This window comes from Hipposideros armiger, unplaced genomic scaffold (genome assembly GCF_001890085.2).
Source record: "Hipposideros armiger isolate ML-2016 unplaced genomic scaffold, ASM189008v1 scaffold_48, whole genome shotgun sequence".
In the NCBI taxonomy this organism is placed as follows: domain Eukaryota; kingdom Metazoa; phylum Chordata; class Mammalia; order Chiroptera; family Hipposideridae; genus Hipposideros; species Hipposideros armiger.
The window spans coordinates 2,359,325-2,384,014 of record NW_017731398.1 but is presented as its reverse complement, the minus strand read 5'-3'; the positions used below and the strand labels follow the sequence as shown (position 1 = coordinate 2,384,014).

The following is a 24,690-nucleotide window of genomic DNA, read 5'->3' as shown; positions in this document are numbered from 1 at the left end:
CTAGTTGTGGAGGACGTTGCTTCACTGGCCCAAGTTGGCACCATCATTGCACTCTTCCGGGGCGAGGCAGATCAGTCGCAGGCTTCTGGACGGCTGCTCACGCTGGCTGCTGGCTACACATGGTAGCCCATGGCAGCCCACTGCAGCAGGGGACTGCAGCCCACGCCGTCGCCGGCGACTCACGGCAGCCCAGCTCCAGGTCGAGCTTTTGTTCAGCATCCCAGCTGTAGAGGGCAGTGTCACTGGCCCTCATATGCGGGATCCGAACCGGGGCCCTCTGGCATCCCAAGCCAGTTCTTAACCATCGCGGCACTCAGCCGGCCCTTGACACTTTTCGACAAGGGTCTTCTCCAGATCTATCAGTAGCTGTCTTAAAAACAATACCCAAATCGACTGATTGTTAATTTAGAAACCCGTTTAAAAAATATCCACATTTACATTTAACATATGTAAGAGGCGTGGCACCCTTTGGGACCCAAACGAGTAATATTTCTAATGAAAATACAGCTAGCATTTCCTGAGCGCTCTCGAGGGGGCCAGTATGGCTGCTTCATTTAATCTCAACAACAACACTACAACAGCGGGAAGGCTGCTATTCCCAGTTTAAAATTAGAAAACCAAGATACACAAAGACATTAAAAAGCTGCCCTTCTTTCACAGCTAGTAAGCAACAGACTGAGGACTTACAGTCTGACCCTAGACCCCAATTCAAGAGAAACAGGTACTCTTGGAAGAAGTAACGGGAAAAAAAAATTGACAATACACCTTTTGGAAGAAATCTGACTTTCAGAAAACTGGTCGGAAGTTCTTCCCGACTAAAAAGCTTAGCGTTAGGAAAATGTCACTCTGGTAGCAGGCGGTCTACAGCACACTTTGTTTTCTGGTGACGTTGAATTGGGTTTCCAACCTACTTTTTTCAGGAGAAACGTGTGACTTCGATTGTCCCCGCACAAGCCTGCAGGTGGAGCCGTCGCCAGCACAGACGCCACAGTTGTCCTCCTTGGCGCGGCTGCCCAGGTACCGGTCACAGCCCACCACCTGTGGACAAAAGCAGGGCGTCAGGACTGGCTGTGAAAACGGGGGGGGGGGGGGGGCGCTCCTGGTTTTCTTTCAGGAACCGTATTTATGGGGTTATCCTTATGACTTGTGAATTGAGTCTCTTTTATGAGAACACAGACTTAAAAATCTGAATGATCTAAAGTTTTACAGGAGAACATCATTTGTATGCTTCTTAGGCAAGGCCCAAATAATTAAAAGGGGAGATCTGAACCTGGGCCCTCACCTCAGGCCCCCACTCTTATCCACTTATTTATATTTTTACGCAGGTATTTTTATGTACATAAAATGAATGGAACATTACAATGTTTCCTTTCTCCCTACCCCCACACTAGTCCTATATTCTCTCTTTCCTCCCAAAACGACCACTATCCGAAGTCAATGTATAAGCTTTGGTCTGTAATTTTACTTTAAGTGCTTTTTTTCTGTTTTTATCTCAATCTCCCCATTCCTGTATCTCTCTATAGTCTGTATTTATTTCTTAATATCTCCTCTTAATCATTATTAATACCTACACCTGTATATCTCCACCTCTGTCACTGGGCCTATAATTTGTCTTTGTAAACTATTCTTAGAATGTAATAAAGGAGTGAATGAGAAAGGTGTCTCATACAGAATTAGCTTCTACTGTTGCTAATGGACCCTTGTGAATGATTAATTTTTGTGCGTTATTTGCAACGTGCATATGAATTGGCTAGATTTTTTTTTTAGATTCCTTCTATGACAAAAAGGGCTATGTTATATTTCCTTTTATTTCATAAATATGTCTTTTATACAATGTGCCTGATGATTTTAACTAATGTGATCGTTTATCTCTATCTCCCCAGACACATGCATCTTGATTTGTGTTTAGATACCTGATATCTAAGCGAAGGGTCTTGGGAAGCAGACAGCCCACTGATAAAACCTGACCCGCCCTGCCACACCCCTTCCCAGCTGTAGGACATCGAACAATTAGACTTTTCAGAGGCATTTTCCTCAAGAATAAAGGGGGAGTATAATAATATGAACTTCACGTAGGGACTAGTAAGGATTACATGAGGAAATATATGTAGAACTCTCAGTATCGTCATTAGGACATTATATAAAAGGCTCAAAATAACAAGGGCCGATTTTATTATGTCTTTGTTTTCCCTCGTGTTCTGACCCCTGGGTGGAGAGCCCCTGTGTTTCAGGGTGGGGGGGCTGCTGAGTCAGACTCCATATCCAAGGTGTTGAAGAGAATATAAAAGTGGAGGAAGTTGAAACCACCTACAAATGATCCTTCCCAAAATTGTGCTGCTGAAGGGAAGGAGAGAGATCAAATGAAAGCTTCAGGGAGAGTTAGGAAAACTTCCAAGGAAGCTGAAGGAAAAGCCTATGATTAGAGATATTTTCAAATTCACACGGGGCCGTCGGGAGTAAAGGGTTTGCATTTGTTCAGTGGATTTCCAAATGGTGAACGCTACAGGTTTAAGCCTAATTTTCAGTCAATATGAGAAAGTTTGAAAAGTCAGAGTTCTCCAACAATCAGTACTGGGCCAGGGGGAATTCCCGGTGGGAAAACTGGGGAGGGGACCAAATTATTTGATGATTAGCTGAAGCCAATGACTTTTGGGGCCCTTTCATCCTGATGACATGCTTTTATAAAGATAGCAAGAAAATAGTAAGAGTTGATGTTTACTGAAAGGCTTGCTTGTGGCTGGCATTAAGCCAAGCATGTTATACTCACTACTTCCTCTAATCTTCACAACAACCTTGTGATCTACTCGATACTTTGTATCTCTGTTTCACAAATAAGGCCTCTGAATGTCACCAAGGTTACCCAACTTTCCAACATCACACAGCTAGTATATGGTGTCAGCAATGGTTTTAAAACCCAGGTCATCTGACACCCACATCTTACCAGGATGCTACACTTTCCTCACCTGTAGCATCAGCAGATGGACAACAAAGACCCCAGTTACAGGGGCCATTACATTAATACTTACAAAGTACATGTGGAACGACTTAAGAGTGACTGATTCTGGAAGCACACTTGCATGGTGGGGATTCAGTCAATGAGTAACTGGTGTCCATGCAACTTTCTCCACGGGGAGTAATTCCGCTATTAGATTCTAGAAACACAGTTCCTGGGCCAAGCTCTGTCCTCACACATACGGGTCCCTGAGCAGTTTGCATTTCATGAGAATGAGAATCATCCTCTATCTGGCCATCCAGGAAGGGTGTGGGCTTAACAGTGAGAATGGGCTTGTTTTGAGTGTTTCGGGCCTCACAAGATCTTGGGCAATCAGATACCTCCCAGAACTCTTATACGTAGTCTATAATTTTTTTTTTTAAACTACAGTTCATCCAAATCTTACAGCCAAAAATAAAGCATGCGAAAACATCACAGAAAAATAATATCCGAAAAGACGGTCTCGTTGCCTTGTGATTCATAGGGTGTAAACCAGATCTACCCTTGAAATTGAGGGACTACTGAATTTTGGCTCTCAGATCCCATCATAATCAACACTAAGCAAGTTTTAAAAGCTGGCTAAAGTGTGCTCAGCTTCTGTGGCATCTCCTGGAGTTAAGACCTCTAATTATACTGATTTAAAAAATCACTAACGGAGAAATGTATCAATAAAATTTATTATAATAACATCTCTTAAAGAACCGATTTCTATAGAGCCAGGCAGCACACAGTATAAATTAATTAAGACAAGATTTGTATCCTACAGCGTAGTTAATAAGACAAGTTACACAAGGTTGGAGATAACATAAACAGATATTTAAAATATACGAGCAGCGCTTTTTGGAAGAAATGCTCCCATATAAATCATCACTTCAGCTAAGGATTATTTCACAGTTCCCCGGTATGATTTCCTAATCAGCGAAAAGATGATCGTATTTAAAGAAGTGGCACTGCTCCAAATTAAGCAACATATGCATTTTCTAGATAAGCCCAGCGTAACCCTTCAAGAACCAAACAATATTTTGAAGTCATGTTTTAAGATTCCTGAAAACTGTAAGAAGCTGTAAGGGTCAGCCCATGAGTCACAAGTTTCCCTCTCACTACTGAGGTTATTATGCAACACATGTTTGAATAAAGCCTCCCTCAGTCTGGGTCTCTCAGACATTCTAAGGGCAGAAGCCCCTGCTGACCTGGGATGGGCAAGCAGCGTTATCATCGAGAAGTAATCTTTGTTTCAAGCCCCTGAGCTTTGGGGGTTGCAGTTTACTGCAGGAAAAGCCAGCCTGTATCACACAGGAATACAATGTAACCATTAGGTGATTAAGTAGGGTTATTAACAGCCAAGGTGCTGTTGGCAACTGGACATTTCACATTAACATACAGATTTCTGGCTTCTGTTGACCAATAAAAACCCTGGCATGTTGATGGGACAGACTGGGCGATAATGATGTATCACTGAGGGATTTTCACAGCCGGGGAGGCTGTGCGTATATGAGGGGCCGTGGGGGGGCATATGAGGAATCCCTGTGCCTTCCACTCAATTTTGCTGTGAATCTAAAACATTAAGTCTTTTTAAAGAAAAGGTAAGGAAGAGGAGAGTTCAAGAACAGTCTGGAAAGACAAGCTAGGGTCCTTCCTGATTTCATCATCAGTGCAATGGCAAGCCAGTGAGCCGTTCTGGTGGGAGGAGTGGCAAACCGATTTAAGTTTTAAGACCATCACTCTGGAGCACAGGGAACACAGTCAATAATCACGTAATAACCATGTACGGTGACGGTTGGTTACTGGGCTTACTGTGGCGATGACTTAGTAAGGTATATAAATGTTGCATCGCCTGGAATGAACATAATATTGTGTGTCGACTATAGTTTAAAATAAATTAATAAAAAATAAAAATCAAGACTAATAGTTTACGGTCAGAGAAGTTGGTGGAGGCTTAGACTAAGAAAGAAGTCAGTGGCAACAAAAAGAAACAGCGGATTCAAAATAGACTTTGAAGGTTAACCTGACAGGAGCTAGCGATGGATTCGATGTGTGGGTTCAAAGAGAAGGATCAAGAGTGACCCTGGAGTTTTGCGGAGAGTTGAGTTCCTTTCCTAGATGCAAGGACGAGGAAAGGAGCAGCTGGTGTGAGGCACGAACTGGTGGTTCCTCTCTGAGCCTGTGACATGTCTGAGGTGCCTGGGAGGACCTGACACTTTGGAGGTGGTGAGCATCTTCATTTGCTGCTGTTACGACGGCTTTTGATCTGAGCATAACAGGGTAGATGGAATACCAGCCATTCGTTATTTTAAATTTTTCTTCCAGAGATCAAAGGAATGGCGGGTGGAATCCTATCCTTTCGCTGCCGCCCCNATTATCGATGGATATAAAATACTCATCTTTGTGATGTTTTGTCTGAAATTCAACTCATTGTGATATAAATATTGCTACTATACTTTCCTTGTCTTGCCTGTTACAGTGGGCCAGTTTAAACCTCAAATGGCCTGATGCTGAATGTCCGAGTCTGGAGCTAGACCCAGAGCTGAAGATCAGGATGGAAGAGGGAATTGACTACAAATACAGTAGACGCTGTGCCTCAGGACAGGCTAAGTATAGACCACTTAAAACCTCCTATCATAAATTCACAATGGGACGGCCAACCAGGTGTGAGTCTGACACTGCTTTAAAATGTTTCTAATGATATAGAATCCAGGGGTTGAGAACACACCAGATGGAGAAAAGGCGCCTTCTCTATAGTCCATCCTACAATGTTGATGACAGTAGGTCCATGTCTGGGAACATCTAGATTTGGTGATGGTGGTGAAGATGGTGGTGGTGGTGGCGATGATGGTGGTGGTGGCAATGGTGGTGGTGGTGGTGGTGGTGGTGGTAATGACGGTGGTGGTGGTGATGATGGTGATGGTGGTGGTGGCGATGATGGTGGTGGTGATGGTGATTGTGGTGGTGGTGGTAATGATGGTGATGGTGATGGTGGTAGTGGTGGTGGTGGTGGTGATGATGGTGGTACTGGTAATGATAACTGCTAAACACATTCATTATGTGAAACTATTCTAAAACTTTTTAATTGAAATTTGGTGTAAGAGATCCTTGACACTACTAATCACTGTGCCATCTTCCCAGGCTACTCCTCATCACTCTTTAAAGTCATTTGCATTATTTTTAGTTCACAAACTACTGTGAGAGGCAATATGGAATAGTGGTTAAGATCACAGACTCTGAAGCCACACAACCTGGGCTGGAATATCAGCTCTGCCACTTATAATTGCTGTGTGACTTTGGGCACATTTCCTACCCACTCTGTGCTTCAATTATATCTATAAAATGAGAAAAACAAGAATATTTGTTTCAAAGGGTTGTAGAGGTGGTCCAATGAGGTACTCTACGCAAAGGTCTTAGAAGACCACTTAATCACATAATAGTAAGTATAAGTTATTAAAACCATGCTGAGCACTTACTATGCTCACAGGCACAATTCTGAGTAACCTGACATAAATTACCTCATTTGTTCTAATAAAAACCCATTTCTATAATTAAGAAAACTGCAGTTTTTCAAGTTTTAGTGACTTGCCCAAGATTGCAGATTTCCTAATCAGGAGAGCAGGGGTCAGAATCCAAAACGACACTCTTAACCCTTCTACTGTGAGACCAAGTTATGACTGCATTCACCCAAACTCACCATCACACGTCTGTTCATTATGGACGTTCATTTTACGGGTTTCACTTGTTTGATTTTGCAATCGCTGGGTGGACCTGAGGGCTCATTAAGTTGCTTCCACTCACTCCCCTCCCACACATAAATGCTCCAGTCCAGCATATTTTTTCTATGTCTCATTTCCTGCCACAGATCACAGCTTCGCTAAGTAGCAAGATGTACAGGAAATAAATTGTCCACACGGCATTAACTAATCAATAAACATCAGTTCCAACCCAGAAGGACTGTAATTTATATCAGATCGTTTATTTTCACTATGAAGTCCCACTAGAACTACACCAACCTAAATATATACATGCCCTGGTAAAACAAGGAAAGAGAAGTTTCACAACCTCATTCCCACTTTTGTATTCCTGATTTTTATTTTTTGATATTTTAGATGTGCTTGGTTGGGTTTTTTGTTTTTTTTTTGCTGAATAAAACTTTCTGTCAAGCATTTTTCATGTTACTTTTCCTGCATTTATTTTCTCCTTCTGCTATTTAGGTTTAAACACACACACACACACACACACACACACACACACACACACACACACACACACACANCTGTGAAGTCCCCTCTGAAAAATCTGCGGCATGCATTCATGCTAACGTTACAGCAAATAAGTCATTGCTCCTAAGACCCGAAACCATGAATTAGTTTTAGTGAAACAGTGAATCGAAAGGCTCAAGAGAGCCTACCGCCCTTCCAAAGCAGCGGTTCTCAGAGTGGGGTCCCTGGACCAGCAGCCTCAGCGTTTTCTGGGAACGTGTTAGAAACGCAGGTTCTTGTGCCCCACGCCAGGCCCACCGGATCGGCAGCTCTGGGGTTGGGGTCCATCAGGCACTTCTGACACATGTTCAAGCTAGAGAACCACTGACCTAGCAGAATCATAAGAGGTCGTGTATTGCAATCTTTTGATTGTACATAAGCAAACAACTGCACTATTTTAAATAAGCGAAACACAATTTAAAGGCAAGTCATACACTCTCTAAAGCATCTTGCACCTTAACATTATCAAAGACAATATTTCATCTGCATGAACCAAAAAGAAGAAAACAACTCTCTTCGTTGAGTGTGGGCGTGGCACGTCCTTGAACTACAGGACTGGGAAGCAGGTGTGGCTTACCTGACAAATGCCACTGATACACATGTCCAGGGAGTCAGTGTTGCAACGAGTTCCATCCAGGACCTTGGGTGCGAGCTCCACGACCAGGTTTTGTCCCCGTGCGTGACACTTGAGTGCGCAGGGGGCAGTGGGGTCATTGTATCGTGGCAGCCACTCGTAGTAACGCCCCTGATACTGGACATCGTTGTAGGCCGAGCACTGCTGGGCTCTGAAGTCCTCTGCATCGGGAGGGCAGTCCTGGAGGCACAGAGAAAGGGTCCCAGGCATGTCCCCCAGTGAAACGAGACAAAAAAAAGGCTACACACCTTTACCAGAGCCCCACGAGACCAGGGACCCCGCTTGCCTCTCTCTCCTGAGAGTCGCCTCATTCCTTCATTTTCTTTTTTTTAATTCAAAACTGAATCTATAGCTGTGGGATTCTACCAAAACCCCCACAACAATGACCTTTATACAGGGAATCGCCTCAATTGTTCTGATCACTCTTCCTCCCGTGTGTCTTTTCCCAAATAACTAAGGCTTACACCACCAGCATGCCAAGTTCCGCTCTATTTTAACCATCTCAGATACACAGTTGCAAATGCATTACACAGTCTCCTTCTTTTTGAAACAAGAGAAACAGGATGTTTTCCATTTTTCCAGGCCATACAAAGTCTCCCTAGGGAATGTTAACCATCACCCACACCGTCAGGAGGCATTTCAGTGTGAGGGAGTCCTCACCCCTACTTGAACTGGCCCCAAACTGCTATTGCTTCAGGACGCCTTGTGTGTGTTTCTTTGTTGCTGTTGTTTAATTCATCTGCCTTTCCACCCTTTGTCACCAGGACCCCAGCCACTGCTCGGCACTGAAACCAAGTGCCTGCCTTCCACTGGCTGCAGGATGGAAAAAGATAATGTAGCTTTTCCAAATTCCATCTACAACAAAAGCAAATAAATTCTAAGGTAACGGAATGCCCTAGGGAACTCTGATCATAACAGTAAGTACTGTTTGGACGAGTCTCGATGACTCAAGACTTAATTTTTACCAAATTGCTGATCTCTCCCCATCCGATATTTCCAAAGCAAGATGCTGGATGGCAAAAATGTCATTTCACTCTTCAACTCTGAGCGCAAACCTCCCAAATAATGATAATTACTTAATAGTATACCAATGTCCCAAGTGAAGAGAACAGATACAGAAAGGCAATATATTAATATTTTTTTTCCTTATTACAAAGATCATTTGAGTGGGCTTCTGCGCCTAGCAAATGACGGTCTCTGATTAAGACAGCTGTATCTGGCTAAAGCCTTCTAGTTTACCAGGGAGTGTTGCTGACATACTTTCTCCTCTACCACCCTTTGACCTAGGTAGGCCTGGATTATCATTTCCCCCCTTTTCATAAATGGGGAAAATTGTGGTGTAGCAAGTCTGCAGCCACGAGCCCAAAGACACATAAGTGTAATATGACAGAGCCAAGACTGATTCCCAGAGCAACAAGCATTTCATTATGGGATACTGCTTTCGAGTAATCTTGGAGGACACTGACTACTTACCTTTAATGCTTTCACTGAGTTGGCATCCTACCCGTGTCAACACTAAGCCTGTTGGTCTGGTTCAGCTGGGTCCCGTGCCCGGGCTCAATCTAGGGAGATTCTTGCGACTTAAATAGTTTAATAAACTTTCAGGAACATTCCTTGGCTTTCAGGAACATTTATTGCTATCAGTTAAATTCAAGACAACACTTATTAAATCTACTTTATGGGCTTTGCCTAGCTTACAGGCTCTGAAGAGCGCGAAAGAAAAATACAACCCACCAGTTGTTCCCTTACTGGGGATGTGGCACGCACATGCGTGAAATACAAGGAAACAAGTGGGTCATTTTCAGTCTTTGCAGACTTACAGTAGGACTTTGCCAGGAAGGAAATAACATCGTTATTCAAGAGTTAAGTTAAAAATTGGTGAACTGGAGTTAATAAAGAAAAAAAAAACAGGTCTAATAAAGAAATAGATCCTAGCTCAGAAGACTTGACTCGGTCAGGAGGGGGGAAGCCAGCCTGGGAAGTAGAGAAAAGAAGAGAAAAGAGAAGAAGAGGAGAGGAATTAGGAGGAAGAAAGGGAGGGAGAGAATGAGGAAGAAGAAAAGAAGAGAAAGGAGGAACACACGGAAGAGGGCCACCCACTCAAGGTCCATCCTGAAGACAGGGGTCTCTTTTCCTTCCTAAAGGAATTTGTAAACCATCCCATGGACAACTTCAGCAGAGAAGCCAAGATAGGGAGATTATCCAATAAACCGAGTATTTTTATGCAAGAGACACAGATCATTACCTAAGAGATGATTTATAGCCTAGGACTGCACCAAGCTTTAATACGGATTAGATACCTAGTCAATGTCTCCCCAGACAACCACTGAGTAGGGACTCAGAGGAGAAATACAATTTTTGTATGAGCAAATTTGAACATCTTATTTTCTCTTCGTATCCAAGCTCTAGTATGAGCTCCGTTTCGTGATCCTCTTCTCTAACAAGTGCCAAAATCGCTAGCATAAAAATAAATTATTGTAGGTGGCCACTGTAAGCCAGAGTAAGCAAAGAATGCATCATGGAAAAATGACCTTTCAGATGGGGTGTAAAGGATGGTGTGATGTAAATAGGACAAGATATAAGAAACAACATAACCAAAGAGAAATGGGGCCAGAAGAGTGGCTCAGTTAGTTAAGAGCGTGAGCTCTAAGCAAAAGGGTCACCAGTTCGATTCCCACATGGGTCAGTGAGCTGCACCCGAGCTGAGCCGCCACTGAGCCTCCAACAGGTGGCAGGATGGCTCAGCTGGTGAGAGCATGTGCTCCTAACAACAAGGTTGCTGGTTCAACTCCCACATGGGATGGTGGGCTATGCCCACCTGCAACTAAGACTAAGCACGGCACCTTGAATTGAGTGGCCATGCACTGCTGACCAATGGCTGGATGGCGACCGGACTTAGAGCTGCGCTAGTTGCGCCCTCCACAACTAAGATTGAAGAACAACAACTTGGCTGTTCCCCTTCCCCAATTCCCCAACACTGTTCCCTTTCCCCAACTCCACAATAAAAATCTTAAAAAAAAAAGAAAAGAGGAATGGCAGAAATAAATTCAGTGTCTATGAAGCACACAGCCTGGGACAGGAGGGTGAAAGTTGTGAGTTGAATCAGAGATAAATCCAACCAACTTCTGGAGATCCTTGAATGCAAGTGAGGGGTTTAATCATAAGGCTCCACAGAAATGAGTGACATAGAAAAGGTGGCATTTTCGGGCCAGTGTGATGGCAGGATGAACTGGAGTTCTTGAGACAGACATGTGAGGAAGTGGCTCTGGCCCCGAGTAGCAGCAGTGGCCAAGGAAAAGAAAGAACACCTCTAAGAGAAAAGTGTTGGAAATTAGTCCGTGACAGGATGCACAATGTAAAGGATCTTTCAAGGATCCCATCAAATGTCATGTCTTCTGGGAATCCATCTTTAGGGAGTCTAGGGACCCCGCTGTGCAGAATTAACCATGTCTCCCTTCCTACTCATATAAAAACGCGCTCATACTACTAAACACTCTTATGAAATTATGATATGCTTATTTTAAAAATATTATCCCGTTCCTCTCTTTCAGCATTGCCTTTAATCCCATAAACCCTGGTATAAAAAAATATGAGTAGTCAGTGAATTCAAGTCTTAGACGTTCCTGCTGACATGCACGGCTTCCCTTGGAAATTCTCCACTTGCTATGCACTACCCCTGATAAGGATAATTCTTTGCCGAGGCCTCAGGGGCTCAGTCCTGGCTTTAAGGTTCTATGCTAAGTGCTCATCAGAGGGTTATATCTGAAGACAGCAGTGACCTGGGAGCCCCAACACACATGCATGCTCTGTCCCCCTAATATTTCAGACCCTTCGGCCCAAAGCTCCATCTCCCCTGACCCAACAGAATGAACCCAGGGAGAGCCGTTGAACCGAAGCCTGATTTCTCCAGGAGAGCAGTGCGTCCTCATTTACTGGTCAAGCCTCCCCTGCCACGTGAGGCACGGGTTCTTGCACACCAGGGGTAGAGCTTCTCGTCTTCATCTACGCGCTCTGAATCGTATGTCCATCACCTCCACGCTGCATAACCAAAGAACATTCAATCTTTCCTTAAGTGCCCGGAGCCTGCTTTTCCCCAGTGTCTCCTGCTGAGGTGGGCAAGTGAGAAGGCAGCTGCCAGGGTCTGTCCTCATGAGATTTCAGGTTTGTACAGCAAAATATTTGAATCCTGTTTTTAGTGTTGATTGATGTAGCCTAAGAGTAAATAAAGTTCATATACTATGGAGGTTCCTCAAAAAATTAAGAATAGAACTATCATATGGATCTAGTTGCTCCAGTTCTGGGTATTTATCCAAAGGAAACAAAACATTAACGCAAAAAGATATGTGTACATGCATCCCTATGTTCACTACAGCATTATTTACAACAGCCAAGATATGGAAGTAACCCAAGTGTCCACCGATGGATGACTGGCTAAAGAAGAGATGGCGCATGTATATATACAACGGAATATTACTCGGCCATAAAAAAGATGAGTATTGCCATTTATGGCGACACAAATGGATCTCGAGGGCATTATTCTAAATGAAATGAGAAAGACAAATAACACAGGATTTCATTTATATGTGGCATAGACGAGTAAAACAAAGCAAAACAAGCACACAGATACAGAGAAGAGATTGGTGGTTGTCGGAGGGGAAGGAGATTGGGGGGAGAGTGAAATAGGAGAAGGGAATAAAGTGTTTGGTGATGGCAGGAGTCTAGACTCTGGGTGGTTACCACAAACAATACACAGATGATGTATTATAGAATTATACACCTGAAGCTTATATATGTTATTAACCAATGTCACCCCAATTAAAAAAAGAGATTTATAAACCCTTCCTTAGGTGCGACGTTCTCAAGTCACCTATAGTTCTTTTTAACACACTTTGCAGAAAAAAAAACAGCAGCAGCCAGTTCAAGTCTGTATTCTTCCTATGAGGCATGTGGAAGATAAGTGCACCTTCCTCAGCCCCGGTCCCCTCGTTTGCAAAAGAGAGACAACCACACCTTATGTGCCTACATCTCAGAGAGTGTGAGGGTCCAAGGGGATCCTGGATATAAAATCATGTGAACTTCGAAGGCATTTACAGGAATTTTGTATTGTTCCTAGGCATTCAGAAATTATTAAATACTTACCAAATTAGATCATAAATATGAACTGGCCTAAAAAAGGTCATATAAATGGAAGGTATGAGATATACACAACCTGTTGTCGATTAAACAAATATTCAAATTTTCCACAAAGGGTACCAAGAGACCATTAGCTTTCCAGTACACATCATAAAATTATAAGTTAAAACGTGAATGTATGTTATTAGATTATATATTTTTATATACAGAACTTACATGATTGCTGCACGTTTTATATCGAATATTCTGCCCTTCACAATTCCTAAAGGTAAAAAAGAGGGGGAAGAAAAGAAAATAATGATTTCATAAAAGTGGTATCAAAAAAATAAACAAACAAAAAATCCACCAAAACAAGGCACTGGTAAAACTTTTATTACTGCCCATTACCTCTCAAAGATTCAAAGTTTAAATTCTAAGAAATAACTTTCAGGGATTAGGAGGCCACAACGTCTCATGGAAGAGTTACTTTAAAAAGAGTGAATTCTTTAGTTGCATGAATGTCATAGTATTACTTACACATAGTTTTTACCCAGGAATACACATAACCACTTAAATTAATGTGTGTGTGTGTGTGTGTGTGTGTGTGTGTGTGTGTTTCCTTTTTTTCTATGAAAAAAAAAAAAGGAAAGCTGCAGGCAGAAGCATTTTGGGTAGCGTGTCCCTACAAAATTTCTCTTCCTCGCTCACTGAAGTAACCCAAGTTGGCTGGGCACTCCATGAGCTTCTTAATCGATACAACGGTCTCTGTCAGAAATGTGCTCCAGGCAATGCAACTGTATTTTATATATTTCAACCCCCGGCCTTACTAAATTGGACGCTACAAAACAGCGCCGGGTAGTTTTCTTGGGATACCAATACTGTGGAGTCTGAAGTCATACATCGGCTTGAGACTATCCAAGGATGGCTGCCACATTCCGTGTCTTTTCCTCCAGCCAGTTGCTCTGGGACCCTGCCATGCATTTTCCAGGCACACATTCCCTCTGGACGTTTGCAATTCCGTCTGGCAGGGACTTTCCTCGGTCAGAGCTTGCTGCTCTCTGTTTTACATTAACTCCAAAGAGATTGCATGTATTAATGGTACCTTTCCCAGTTTTTCCATGGAGTTATACGTGCTAGCCCTTTAGGTTTTCTTGGTCAATTCAGTGGCATACATGGAGCAAGAAAAGCTAAATCGTCTCGAATTCAAAGCCTGTCAACGCTATTTTAATGTGGCAAAATATTTAGTTGTGGAAGAGTAGAAAAAAACTTAAAGTGGACTTGAGAAGGTTGTTTTTTTGCTGGCATGATTGAAATACGAGCCTTTACAAGTATGAAATGACTGATAGAGCCTATTTCGGTCATTGTACATATTTTCTGATGATTCTATTTGTATTGATTACCAAAAAGCATAAGTGAAAACTAATAATAATGTGCCAAGAAGTATAGGGGAGGAAAATCATTCAAAATCCCATCACCAAGACCTCTACTCTTAATATCTTGACATTTAATCTTCCAGCATTTGATCCATGATTTATTTACAGATGTGAAATCGTACTGCTAATTCATCTGTTTATTTGCTTTAAGATAATTATGATAAGCATTTTCTCACTTTTATTAATAATTCTTCAGGAAAACAATTGTTTTAATGACTACATAAGAGTCCACTACATAGACCTTACTTTTTTTGCAGTTTTGAATTTTAAATTTTTTAAATTGTGGTAAAAGACACATAACACAAAGTGTATCATCTTAACCATTTTTAGGTCTACTCATCAGTATTATAAGTATATTCACATTGTTGCACAGACATGCCCTTTTGTGGTTATTTATGCTGCCTCTTCTTTTTCCCTACTTTTTTCAATTTACATAGAGTAAAATCCACTTTTTTGAGGTGTCTAATTTTATGAGTTCTGACAAACCCATACAGTTGTATAGGCACTGCCACAATCAATATGGGGGGAATGGGTCCATCACCCCATAAATGCCCCCCGTAGTCAAATTCTCCCCACCCTCAGCCTCTGGCAACGGCTGCTTTCTGTCCGATCCATTTTTCCCTTTCCAGAATGTCATATAAATGGAATCACACAGTATGTAGCTTTTTGAGGCTGACTCCTTTCACTGAACATATTGTGAAATCTATCTGTGTTGGTACATGTATCAGTAATTTGTTCCTTTTTCATTGTTGAGTAGTATTCCATTGTTATTCCATTGTATGAGTGTGCAACAGTTTATCCTTTCACCAGCTGGGTATCTGGGTTGTTTACGGTGGTCAGCAATTATGAACAAAACTGCTATGAACATTCACGTACAGGTTTTGTGTGAACTTTTCATTTCCCTTTGGGATTTCCCTAAAGCGGGATGGCTGAGGCTGTTTCTTTTCATAGGATATAAGAATGCTTTGCTAAACATCTTTATGCTTTCATTTTTTGCTCATATTTAGAATACATATCTAGATGTGGAAAACAAGGCCAGTCCTTTTTCATGTACGAGTTTTGAACTCTTGGTTGGCTAAACAGTATTTGTTTGCTTTTTTAAACAGGGTACGTGGCTGGTATATTGTTGAATCTTTGCATTTCACATAGGAAAGGCAACACAGCATTATTATAATTTTTAAATATTTTTAATAATTTTTAATAATTATTATTATTAAAATACAAAATAAAAACATTAATTTTTCATGGTTCTTTGTCCTCAAAACTGTAGGCGTGCTTCATTGAACTCTCACATTTACACTTGCAGAGAAATCTCCGCTTTAGTCTTTTGCACATGTGTGTTATTTTTTTCTGCCTGGAAGTTTATAGTTGTTTCGTTTTGTTAGTATTTGAAGTAAAAACGGTAGTCAGGGTGGATCTAGTTGTGCGTTTGTTTTCACGGTTTTTGACTGAAGGTGGTGAGTGCTTTTGTCTAGAGTGCCCAAGGTTTTATTTGCAGTGCCGCAGGCCAGCCTCAGGCTGCGATTCTGATCACGGCTAATTCCAAACATGCCTTCACTTGTTGTTGTTTTTTTCTTTTAAAGAATTTGGGTTGTTTTTTTGTTTTTTTTTAATTTTATTTTATTGGGGAACAGCCATGGTCAGTGGTTACATGTTGCTTTCATGCTACAATGGCATAGTTGACTCTTTTAGGGAGGGCGCAACGCACAGTGGCCCAGGCGGGGATCGAACCGGCAACCTTGGTGTTATCAGCACCATGCTCTAACCAACTGAGCGAACCGCTCACCCCAACACCTTCGTTCTTAAGTCAGAGTTCCCTTCTCGGCTCCTATAACTTCCTTCTTGACCTACGGTTTTCCCTTACACACGTCTCATTGCTTTATCTTCTCTTATGCCTCCCAAAAAATCTTCTATGTGTTCCTTTTTCTGTGGTGGCTTGTTGACCTTTTATTGTCTGATATTTGATACTTCTTGTTGCTTTTTCTAACTTTGCCATCCTTCTCAGACACACTCGCCCTCATTTACATCTCACAGCCTCCCCCAACTGACCTCAGGTCTTGTGTTTTTTATAAGGCGTCTGGGAGAAGGAAGTTTCGGAGTGAAAAGAGCAGCATGATGTAACAGCTGCCTCCAACAGCATTGCCTAAAGGACAGGTACGTTTCTGAACTGGAAGACAGACGGGTGCCCAAGGAGTGGCCCCTGTTGAATAGAGTTGGTCTAGAGCATCTTCCCAGGTGATCGCAATAGGCTGACCCAGTCTTAGCATTTGGGAACACTGGCTTTTTCCATCTTTGTGACTTGTCGTAGGTACATGACTTTGAAACGTATTAAACTCTCGATGAGGCTACATCAACCTTAAAATATTCAAGAAGTAGCAAAGTTGGGAGGCTGGCGGGATGACTGCATGAGGGTGGAAAAGTGTCTCTTAGTCAAAGCGAAACAACACCCCCCCCCACCCCCCCCCCCCCGGTCTCCTGGGAAACAACAGGTACACCTGTGGACAAGGTCCTTTCCTTACACGGCGTCTTTCATTGTGCTTTTTATGTGTGGATAAAAGAAAATAAGTTACAGAAAAAGTGAAAGGGGAATTTAAAATGCTCTGCCTATTTTGGAAAAGTCCCAATCAAGGAAAGCAGCTAATAGATTCGGGAAGTGAAAACCGAAAGCTTTCTGTATCAGGCCTCCTTATCACCCTAAAAAGCTTCTGATTCTAATTTCAATGGGGCAAATTACAAAGTCGCTGTTTATAAGACCAGTGCTCTAACCCCTGAGCTATGGAGCCAAAGTTGCTGTTTAAAATAGTATTTGAGGGCTGGCCGAGTGGCTCAGTTGATTAAGAGCTCGTTCAAGAGTGCGAGCTCTGAGCAACAGGGTCACTGGTTCAATTCCTGGCCCGAGCTGAGCCGCCGCTGAGCTGCCAACAGGTGGCAGGATGGCTCAGCTAAAAAAAATAATAATAATAAAAATAAATAAATAAAAGAGTATTTGAATTGATCTAAAATACTGGAATACAAAAACTGCTGAAACATACAGAGTGGCATCTTCTTTAAAAGTGCAGTAGAACTTCATAAATATGCATAATTGTTCAGATGCATTTTTAATAACTGTTTAACTTTGGCTAATTCACTAAAAAGCAAAATTACTTTTGTAAAACAAAAAAAAAAAAAGAAAGAAAAAAACCCATTTAAAGTTAAAGGAAAGAACAAACACACCCACTGAAGGCAGCTTATGATTGCGTTGCAACCTGCTACGCAGACCACAGGGTCATGGTCTACACCCCACTGTCATCTGCTTTGTCCTAACTGTGAGGCAGTGACTTGCACCTGGGGTGTTGAACCTGAAAATCTAAACCTAAAACTGAAGTCTATCTCCACTATAAACCCCACCCCAGCTGCAGCCAAGTGATATGGAAACACAGCTTTTTATTTCATGAATTCTCAAACTATGAAGTACCTACCATTCTGGGCGCCTTCCTCCTCCAGCCACTTCTTAGAGTGAGCCTACTAAGTGCCAGGATGTGCATAGAAAGATGCAGGGTGACCTCTCAGTCCCCTTATTAGCCAGTCAGTAGTCAGGTTTATTTAACATCTGGCATTTTTAACATTCTATTTCACTCTGTTCAACCCAACGCACACTGAGCCCCCTGGCCGGCCTCTATCCATGTGGCGCGCTTTGGTTACAATTCCGTATGAAAATGAATGACCACTTTATGAAACAGGCATAAAATGAAATGCAAGTTATTTTAAAGTTAAGGACACTGGCGTCCTAATTCCCCAAGCAGGAACCTGCCAGCTTTTTTTTTTTTCTGGAAATAATTCCTTTGGCTCAAAGCAACGGAGCTACAGAAATATTACTTCCAAGTTTTTAATTTCATTCTAATTATTTTATGCAAGAGCTAATGGTTATCAGGAGTATATGAAAGTTCAAGAACATCATTTTACAATTATGTATTTTTCCCTCCACTGCCACGTTCATCACACCCTGAAATTGAAGATTTTTGAAGCCATAAAGTTATGAATGTATAAAAAAGCATATGTTGATTCCACATGAGGATACACTAAAAACATTAATAAAATTTCCCTGGATTTTATAAGCACTATAATTTGTTACATTCATTTGACGATATATTGACTCAAAAACTAGTGTCTTAAAAACGGAGACGCATGTGTTTTGAAGAATAAAAATATATTAATTTTTTTAGCATAGTACTTAACTTAAACCTGTGTTTCCCATGGCTGGCACTTGACTAGAATATCAAGTTACGAATTTTTGCAAGAGAAAGAGACATTCTGGCTGGCATATGGTTTGCAGTGCAAGAGAACTGACTGAGTATGTAAATGGAATCAAACTCTGAACTAACTTTATCCACAGAGAAATAAATGAGCAAAATAGCGACATTCATCCTGTTCCCTAAGTCGTGAATTTAAAGGAGCACACTGATAAAAAAAAAAAAAGAAAAAGAAAAAGAAAAGAAAAGAGAAGAAAAGGCACCAAAAAGATTTCAAAAGCTTTGGGGCAGATTTTGTTTGGTTTTATATGTAACTACCTCCACACTCCTGTTCCAAGAAAAATCGACCACAAGAACTCAATATTTATGAAGATTTAATACGTCGGTAAGGCTGTTCAAGGATACAGAGGCCTGATAAGCGTTCCAAGGGAAGTAGGTTTCCTTCTTAATAATCTCGGAGTACTTCCAAAATTAGAGTGAAAGTTCTGAAAATGGGAGTGGGTCTATAAGGTTTGGGGTTGCCTACAAGGTGGGGAGTGGGGACGAGTGTGTTATGAACAAACCTGTTGCCCTTATTTTGAATTAATCTAATTTAGTGTTTCTGCAGAGAAATGGTGTTATTGTCCCTGTTTCTTCTCAGAGACATAGAATGGCCGGGCGTGCCACAGGCCTGATGCCATGCCAGGAACCAAGCCGGAAAAAGAACGTATATCACCACGCACTTATCTCACTGTAAATACCACAGACCATACACTCTCATTTAATTTTTTTTAACAATATTTGGTTTAAGAATGTTTTCTAGTCTCGGCTATTTTTTCCCATTAGACGAGCTTCGGGAGTGTGGGCAAATTGGGAGATTGTAACACCTAAAACCAAATTTCTTTTTGTTCTTAAATGACCAAAAACAAAATTGACAACCTATATCATTCCCAAACATGCTGTTTGGAAATTTTACTAGTAAGTGCAATTCAAACGTGTGAGAATGGAAGTGTTTACCCGGGGCTACCAATCTGCCTTCTTCTTCAGCTCTGATTTTCTGCTTTCTCCCTAGTCTCTTGCTCTCCAGGCAGATAACACTCTTTTCATTTCCTGCTCCAGCACGGCATGACAGTACTCCCACAATCGGAGTGTTTTGTCCCATTACCCTCCCCTTGACACAACTGACTTCCTCTCAGCAGTCAGGTCTCGGCACTGACGCTCAGCACAGAGGGCTCCCCTGGGTAAGGGTTATCCATCCCCTTGCCACAGTTTATAATGATAGATAATTTGGTTACATCCTTGTTTATTCCTTGTCCGCCTGAACTGAAAGAACCACGAGGGCAGGCTCTGTGTGAGTTTAACTCACCACTGTCACCCACATGGGGTCTGGAGCTGGAGACCTAGGTAATAGCAGGATTTCTGGAGATTTCCTTGAGACATCTATGCTGTGATCCCACCTCTCCCCTTGATCTCCCCAAGAAAGAGCGGGGACGAGGGCGTCAACGTGCTAACCCCAAATCAAGGACAACAGAAATGTTAGGTTTCTGTATGTGTCTCCTGTAGGTGGTCGGTATCTAGTTCACATCTGAGCGATGTGAGGGCTGACAGACCAGCTGCAGTGGCCCGTGGAAGCACAGGGACTATTGCTACACTGGCTTCCAGAACTTTCAGAGATTGTTTAGCAAAGGTCTCGTGAGGGTCTCCAGTGAACCAGGTGTGGGCTACGTGTGGGACAGCCAGCATGGGGCTGTCCTCGGAACTTACGGACACGGCTGCGATGGGCGAGGAGACACAATCGGGGAGAGGCTGGGAGGACAGACGCCCAGCTGCCCAACAGCTGAGGAAAGAGCGGTATTGCTGAGACAGAACACTGTGAAGAGCACATCTCAAGGGAACAGCAGGCAAGCGACAGCACAGGACTGTGTGTGTGTGTGTGTGTGTGCGCGCGTGGGGGGGGGGCAGCGACAGAGAGGGTGTGGGGGAGACAGTGTGTTGGAAAAATCTACCCAAGCGCTCACAATAGAAGGAGCCAGCTTTAAATGGGTGCCAAACCCGAGAGCAGTGATATTTGCTCACTACAGTCAAGACGGACTTTTCCTCTCCTTTTGCCCAAATTCCCTTTTCTGAGCAGGTTGCAGGGGCACCGAAGCAGCTGAGTGGTTGCCCTTCCTTATCCAATGCCTGGCATTCGCAGCTGACCCCAGTTAGGAAGAGAAGGTGCCACTTCACACACACCCTGAGATCGATCACTCGGCAAAATTATATGCCAGGCAAAATCAAGTAATTTTTTTAAATCAATAAAAAAGAATCAATAAACATGAGCACTTTGGCTGCTGACTATCGGATGGAAGTGGTCATTCATGGACCTTAATATAGTCCTCCAGCTCTTTGGAACAAATACAAGTACATGTTATTAACAAAAAAGATGACGAACAGCACTAAACTTAACCCCTCTTTTCCCACATGAGACCTACCATTAATTGCAACTTATTGAGACCCCTCAGACTTGGAGGTCACAGAGAGAAGCTACAGTCTGACCTCCGCTTCTCCAGTCACCATGCTGGAAACCTGCTTAGGGTTCATGCTCGGTGTCAGAGCTCGCCCTGGGGGTGTCCCCAGCAGCCTTTCCATGCTGTCCTGAGGGGACCAACAGTCCTCCTCCTCAAAGGCCACGTCTACCACCTCTCAACTCCCTGCTCTGCTCTGCCCCTAGGAAACTGCAGGATGGGTGCGGTCACACTGTAAAATGCCATAAAACAGTGACCTCGATGAAATCCAAACTTAAACCAAACAAAATATGTTCTCCCTGTGTTTCTGCTCTATACCTTGACACTACACAGGGAAAGTCAATGGATGCTTCCACCTGACAACATCCCACCTTTAAAGATGGTGGCCGTGATCTTAGAGTCTTTTGTGCAGAACGAGCATATCAGACTCCATTTACCTGATCTCCATCTTACGTGGGAACTGAGGTCAAATGCTTAGCTGGGATTTAAACTGACCATGCAAGAATTACGTCAAATTGCCTCAAAAGCACTCATTGCGGACTTATTACAAACTTATGTTAAGAAGCTGATCTTACATTTAACAAATGCTATTTAATAAAAATGTAACTAAGGTGCGAAAACAGAACTTGCCTTACCTCTTGATCAATGGATGGCTCAGAGAAAGCAAATAAGAAACTACTTAAAAGTTGCAACAACTCAAGAGCAGAACCCAGAAGACTTGCCCTTGTACCCCAAGTCTTGCCAACTCCGGCCAGTGACTTACATGCCAGGCCTCCCCTCCCTCAAGGCCTCGAGTGTCTGACACCCCTGACTCCTCCTATGTGGGGTGTGGTCACGCGCATGAAAATGGAGCCATTGCTCTTTAAATATGGTGACTTGGGGCTGACTAATACTAAGACCCAGCTGATGTTATGCCACTATCGCCACCATCGTAGGGCCTTCCAAAGCCAAGGAGTCCGCTCCCAGCCCCCAGCCCATCCAGAGGCACTGATGTCCCACACAGGAGAGCAGGTAAAGACACCACTTGCCTTCCGGACAAACACCTCCGCAGAGAGTAGGACGCTCCGCCCCCGCAGGTCCGAGAACAATCACTCCAATCTCCCCAGGCGTCCCAGTTGCCGTCTTTGTCTTCATCTGAATGAGTGTTCTTCGAGGTCTAGAATGTGAGAAAACATAAGGCATGACAGACAAATATGGCAGAAAGATCCCAACCCTCTCCTGGTTCCCCCCACCTCCCAAGTCTTACCCTAAGCTGTTCACGAAACCAAAGCTGCCTGAAAATGCTTTGCTTTGGAAGAACAACATTTAAACAAGACCAGACAAGATAACTTTATAGGGAAACTCATGGCACATGAGTACCTTTCCCACTTACAAAGGTTGTGTCCAGATGGCTTCAAAGCTCAGTTTTGAGGCTGAAGCTTTATATCATTCCAAAATTGGGAAAAATACTGGCTAAAATAGCAATGCTATGTATTATATTGTTGCTGTTGTTTTTACAACTTGTGCCTGAGAAGTTCTCAACCCCTGAAATTCTGCCAGGTCTGTCAAGCTGGTGCTAACCCAAGGAAACCTTGTTGCATGAGGGTTTGTGGAACCCCCCGAGAGAGGGGCTCCATTTCAAGAAGACAGTCAATAGAGCTGTAGGGTTCAAGAAAATAGGGATCGGTCAATTAGGAATACGCATAGACACAAGTATGAAAAGACAGGGTATGTATAACTTAAACGTTATAACACTTTACTAAGGCGCCCAAAGCAGGCCTGAATAAGCGGAGGAATGTGCCATTGTCCTAAATGGTAGGGTCAATCCCGGAGAATGGTAATTCTCTCCAAATGAATTCATAAATTTACAGCAGCAACTCCAATCAAAACCCCAAAGGAAAACTTTTTGGAGCCGAACAAAATGATCATAAAGTTCATCTGGTGGAGTAAATGGCTACGAGAGCCAAGAAAAAAAAAAAAAAACACTGTAAAAGAACGGCAATGAGAGGGAAATTGCCTCAATTAAAAGAGTATAGAATTGGCATAGCAGTCGCAGTCGGATGTATTAAATGTATACAAAGAAGTGTCCAGAAATGGACCCATGTAAAAGGATATAGTATGGGACCACAAGTCAATGTGACAAATGATTAAAAAAAAAAAAAAAATATATATATATATATAATTTTTTCCACAAAATACACCAAAATGAATTCCAGATATATCAGAAATTTGTATCTAAAATGCTGAAACCATAAAATACTAGAAAAATTGTAGATCAATAATTATATAGACTTGATATAGAAAATGTCACCAAAGGTGGAAACTATCAAGGAAAAGGCTGATAGATTTCACTATGTTAAAATGAAAACTCACTCAGTATCTTCTATCTCTCCATCTATAGATATGAAAATACATGCAAAAGCACAGTAGTACAAGCATATGGGCAGGAAGGAAACACACCAAACTGTCTCTAAGAACGGAAGATGAGGAACTAGGAGTGCATGTTGTGGGGGAAAGACACAAGAGGGACGTCAGCTGAATGTTTAATTCCCCTCCACCCCCTAAAAGATCTGAAGCAAACATGACAAAATGGTAAGTGTGGTGAAGCCAGGTGGTGCTACCATGGATACTCATCTTGTCTGAACTTTCACGGGTTTTGAAGAAAACCACAGAAGACATTTCTTTTTTAAAAAATGTTTGTGGGGGTAAAGGCAATCTTTAGAGAACAATACAAGCCTGTGCCATTTTTAATACAGGTAAACGTGGACACGCATAGAAAAAGGAGGGAGTGGCGAAGGGTTAAATGTTAGCAATGGCTGCCTCTAGGTGGGAGGACTCTGGGTGATTTTAATGTCTTTTGTTTTTGTTGTTTCTCTGCATTTTATAAAATTGATTTTTGTTTTTGTTTTTTTTCCCAAGCAAACACTTTTAACAATTTAGTTAAAAACAAGCGTGCAAACACACAAGCAAGAACCTCATCTGTTGACATGCCGGGAAGTCCAAGTCAGACGAGGCTTGACTAGGTAAGTTCTAGGTTGGGGAACAGGACAGTTTACAAAGGAAACCCTGACATACAGCCAGCAACTGAACGAGATATTGCACAGGTTTCCTTAAGCCCTTAGGCCAAGTTACCTCATCCAAGCAAGAAAAAAAACATATATTAAATTAAGAGAGGGATCTGTAGAAAGGACCTTCAAATGTGAAATGAAGAAATAATGACTAGAAGGAAGGAGGGGTTTTTCCAGTAATTTTCACCCAAGTCTCACCGGCCAGTGGGTTTCGTGGCTTCTTGCCAAGCTACCTATTTATAGCACAGTAAGCAGCCCGACTAGAGGCAATATTTCGGTAACAGTCAAGCAAACGGATAAGAGTCTGGCAACTGATCAAATCTGTCATCGGGAATAAGGGCTAATTAAACCCATACTATTTACTGTTCTAATTAGACCGCTGTTCAGTTCAATTTTCTGCATTAAATGTCACCAAATATAACTATGGCCTGCCTATAACATAATATAAAGTTTTAATTCATAAAAAATACAATAAGCAGTTTAATACATTCATCTGGACTTTCAGGTGGG

At 42.3% G+C, this 24,690-nt stretch overlaps 1 protein-coding gene across 1 annotated transcript in view; it reads right to left on the bottom strand.

The window, feature by feature from the left end:
* ADAMTSL3 (ADAMTS like 3) overlaps positions 1-24,690 on the bottom strand; it is a 206,349-nt gene that overhangs the window by 106,280 nt on the left and 75,379 nt on the right. Inside the window, exons 4-7 of the mRNA XM_019640227.1 lie at positions 22,162-22,289; positions 13,223-13,268; positions 7,817-8,053; positions 912-1,038 (exon numbers count right to left, since the gene is read on the bottom strand). Of these exons, the coding sequence (XP_019495772.1) occupies positions 912-1,038; positions 7,817-8,053; positions 13,223-13,268; positions 22,162-22,289 (538 nt within the window). The remainder of the gene's footprint in view (positions 1-911; positions 1,039-7,816; positions 8,054-13,222; positions 13,269-22,161; positions 22,290-24,690) is intronic.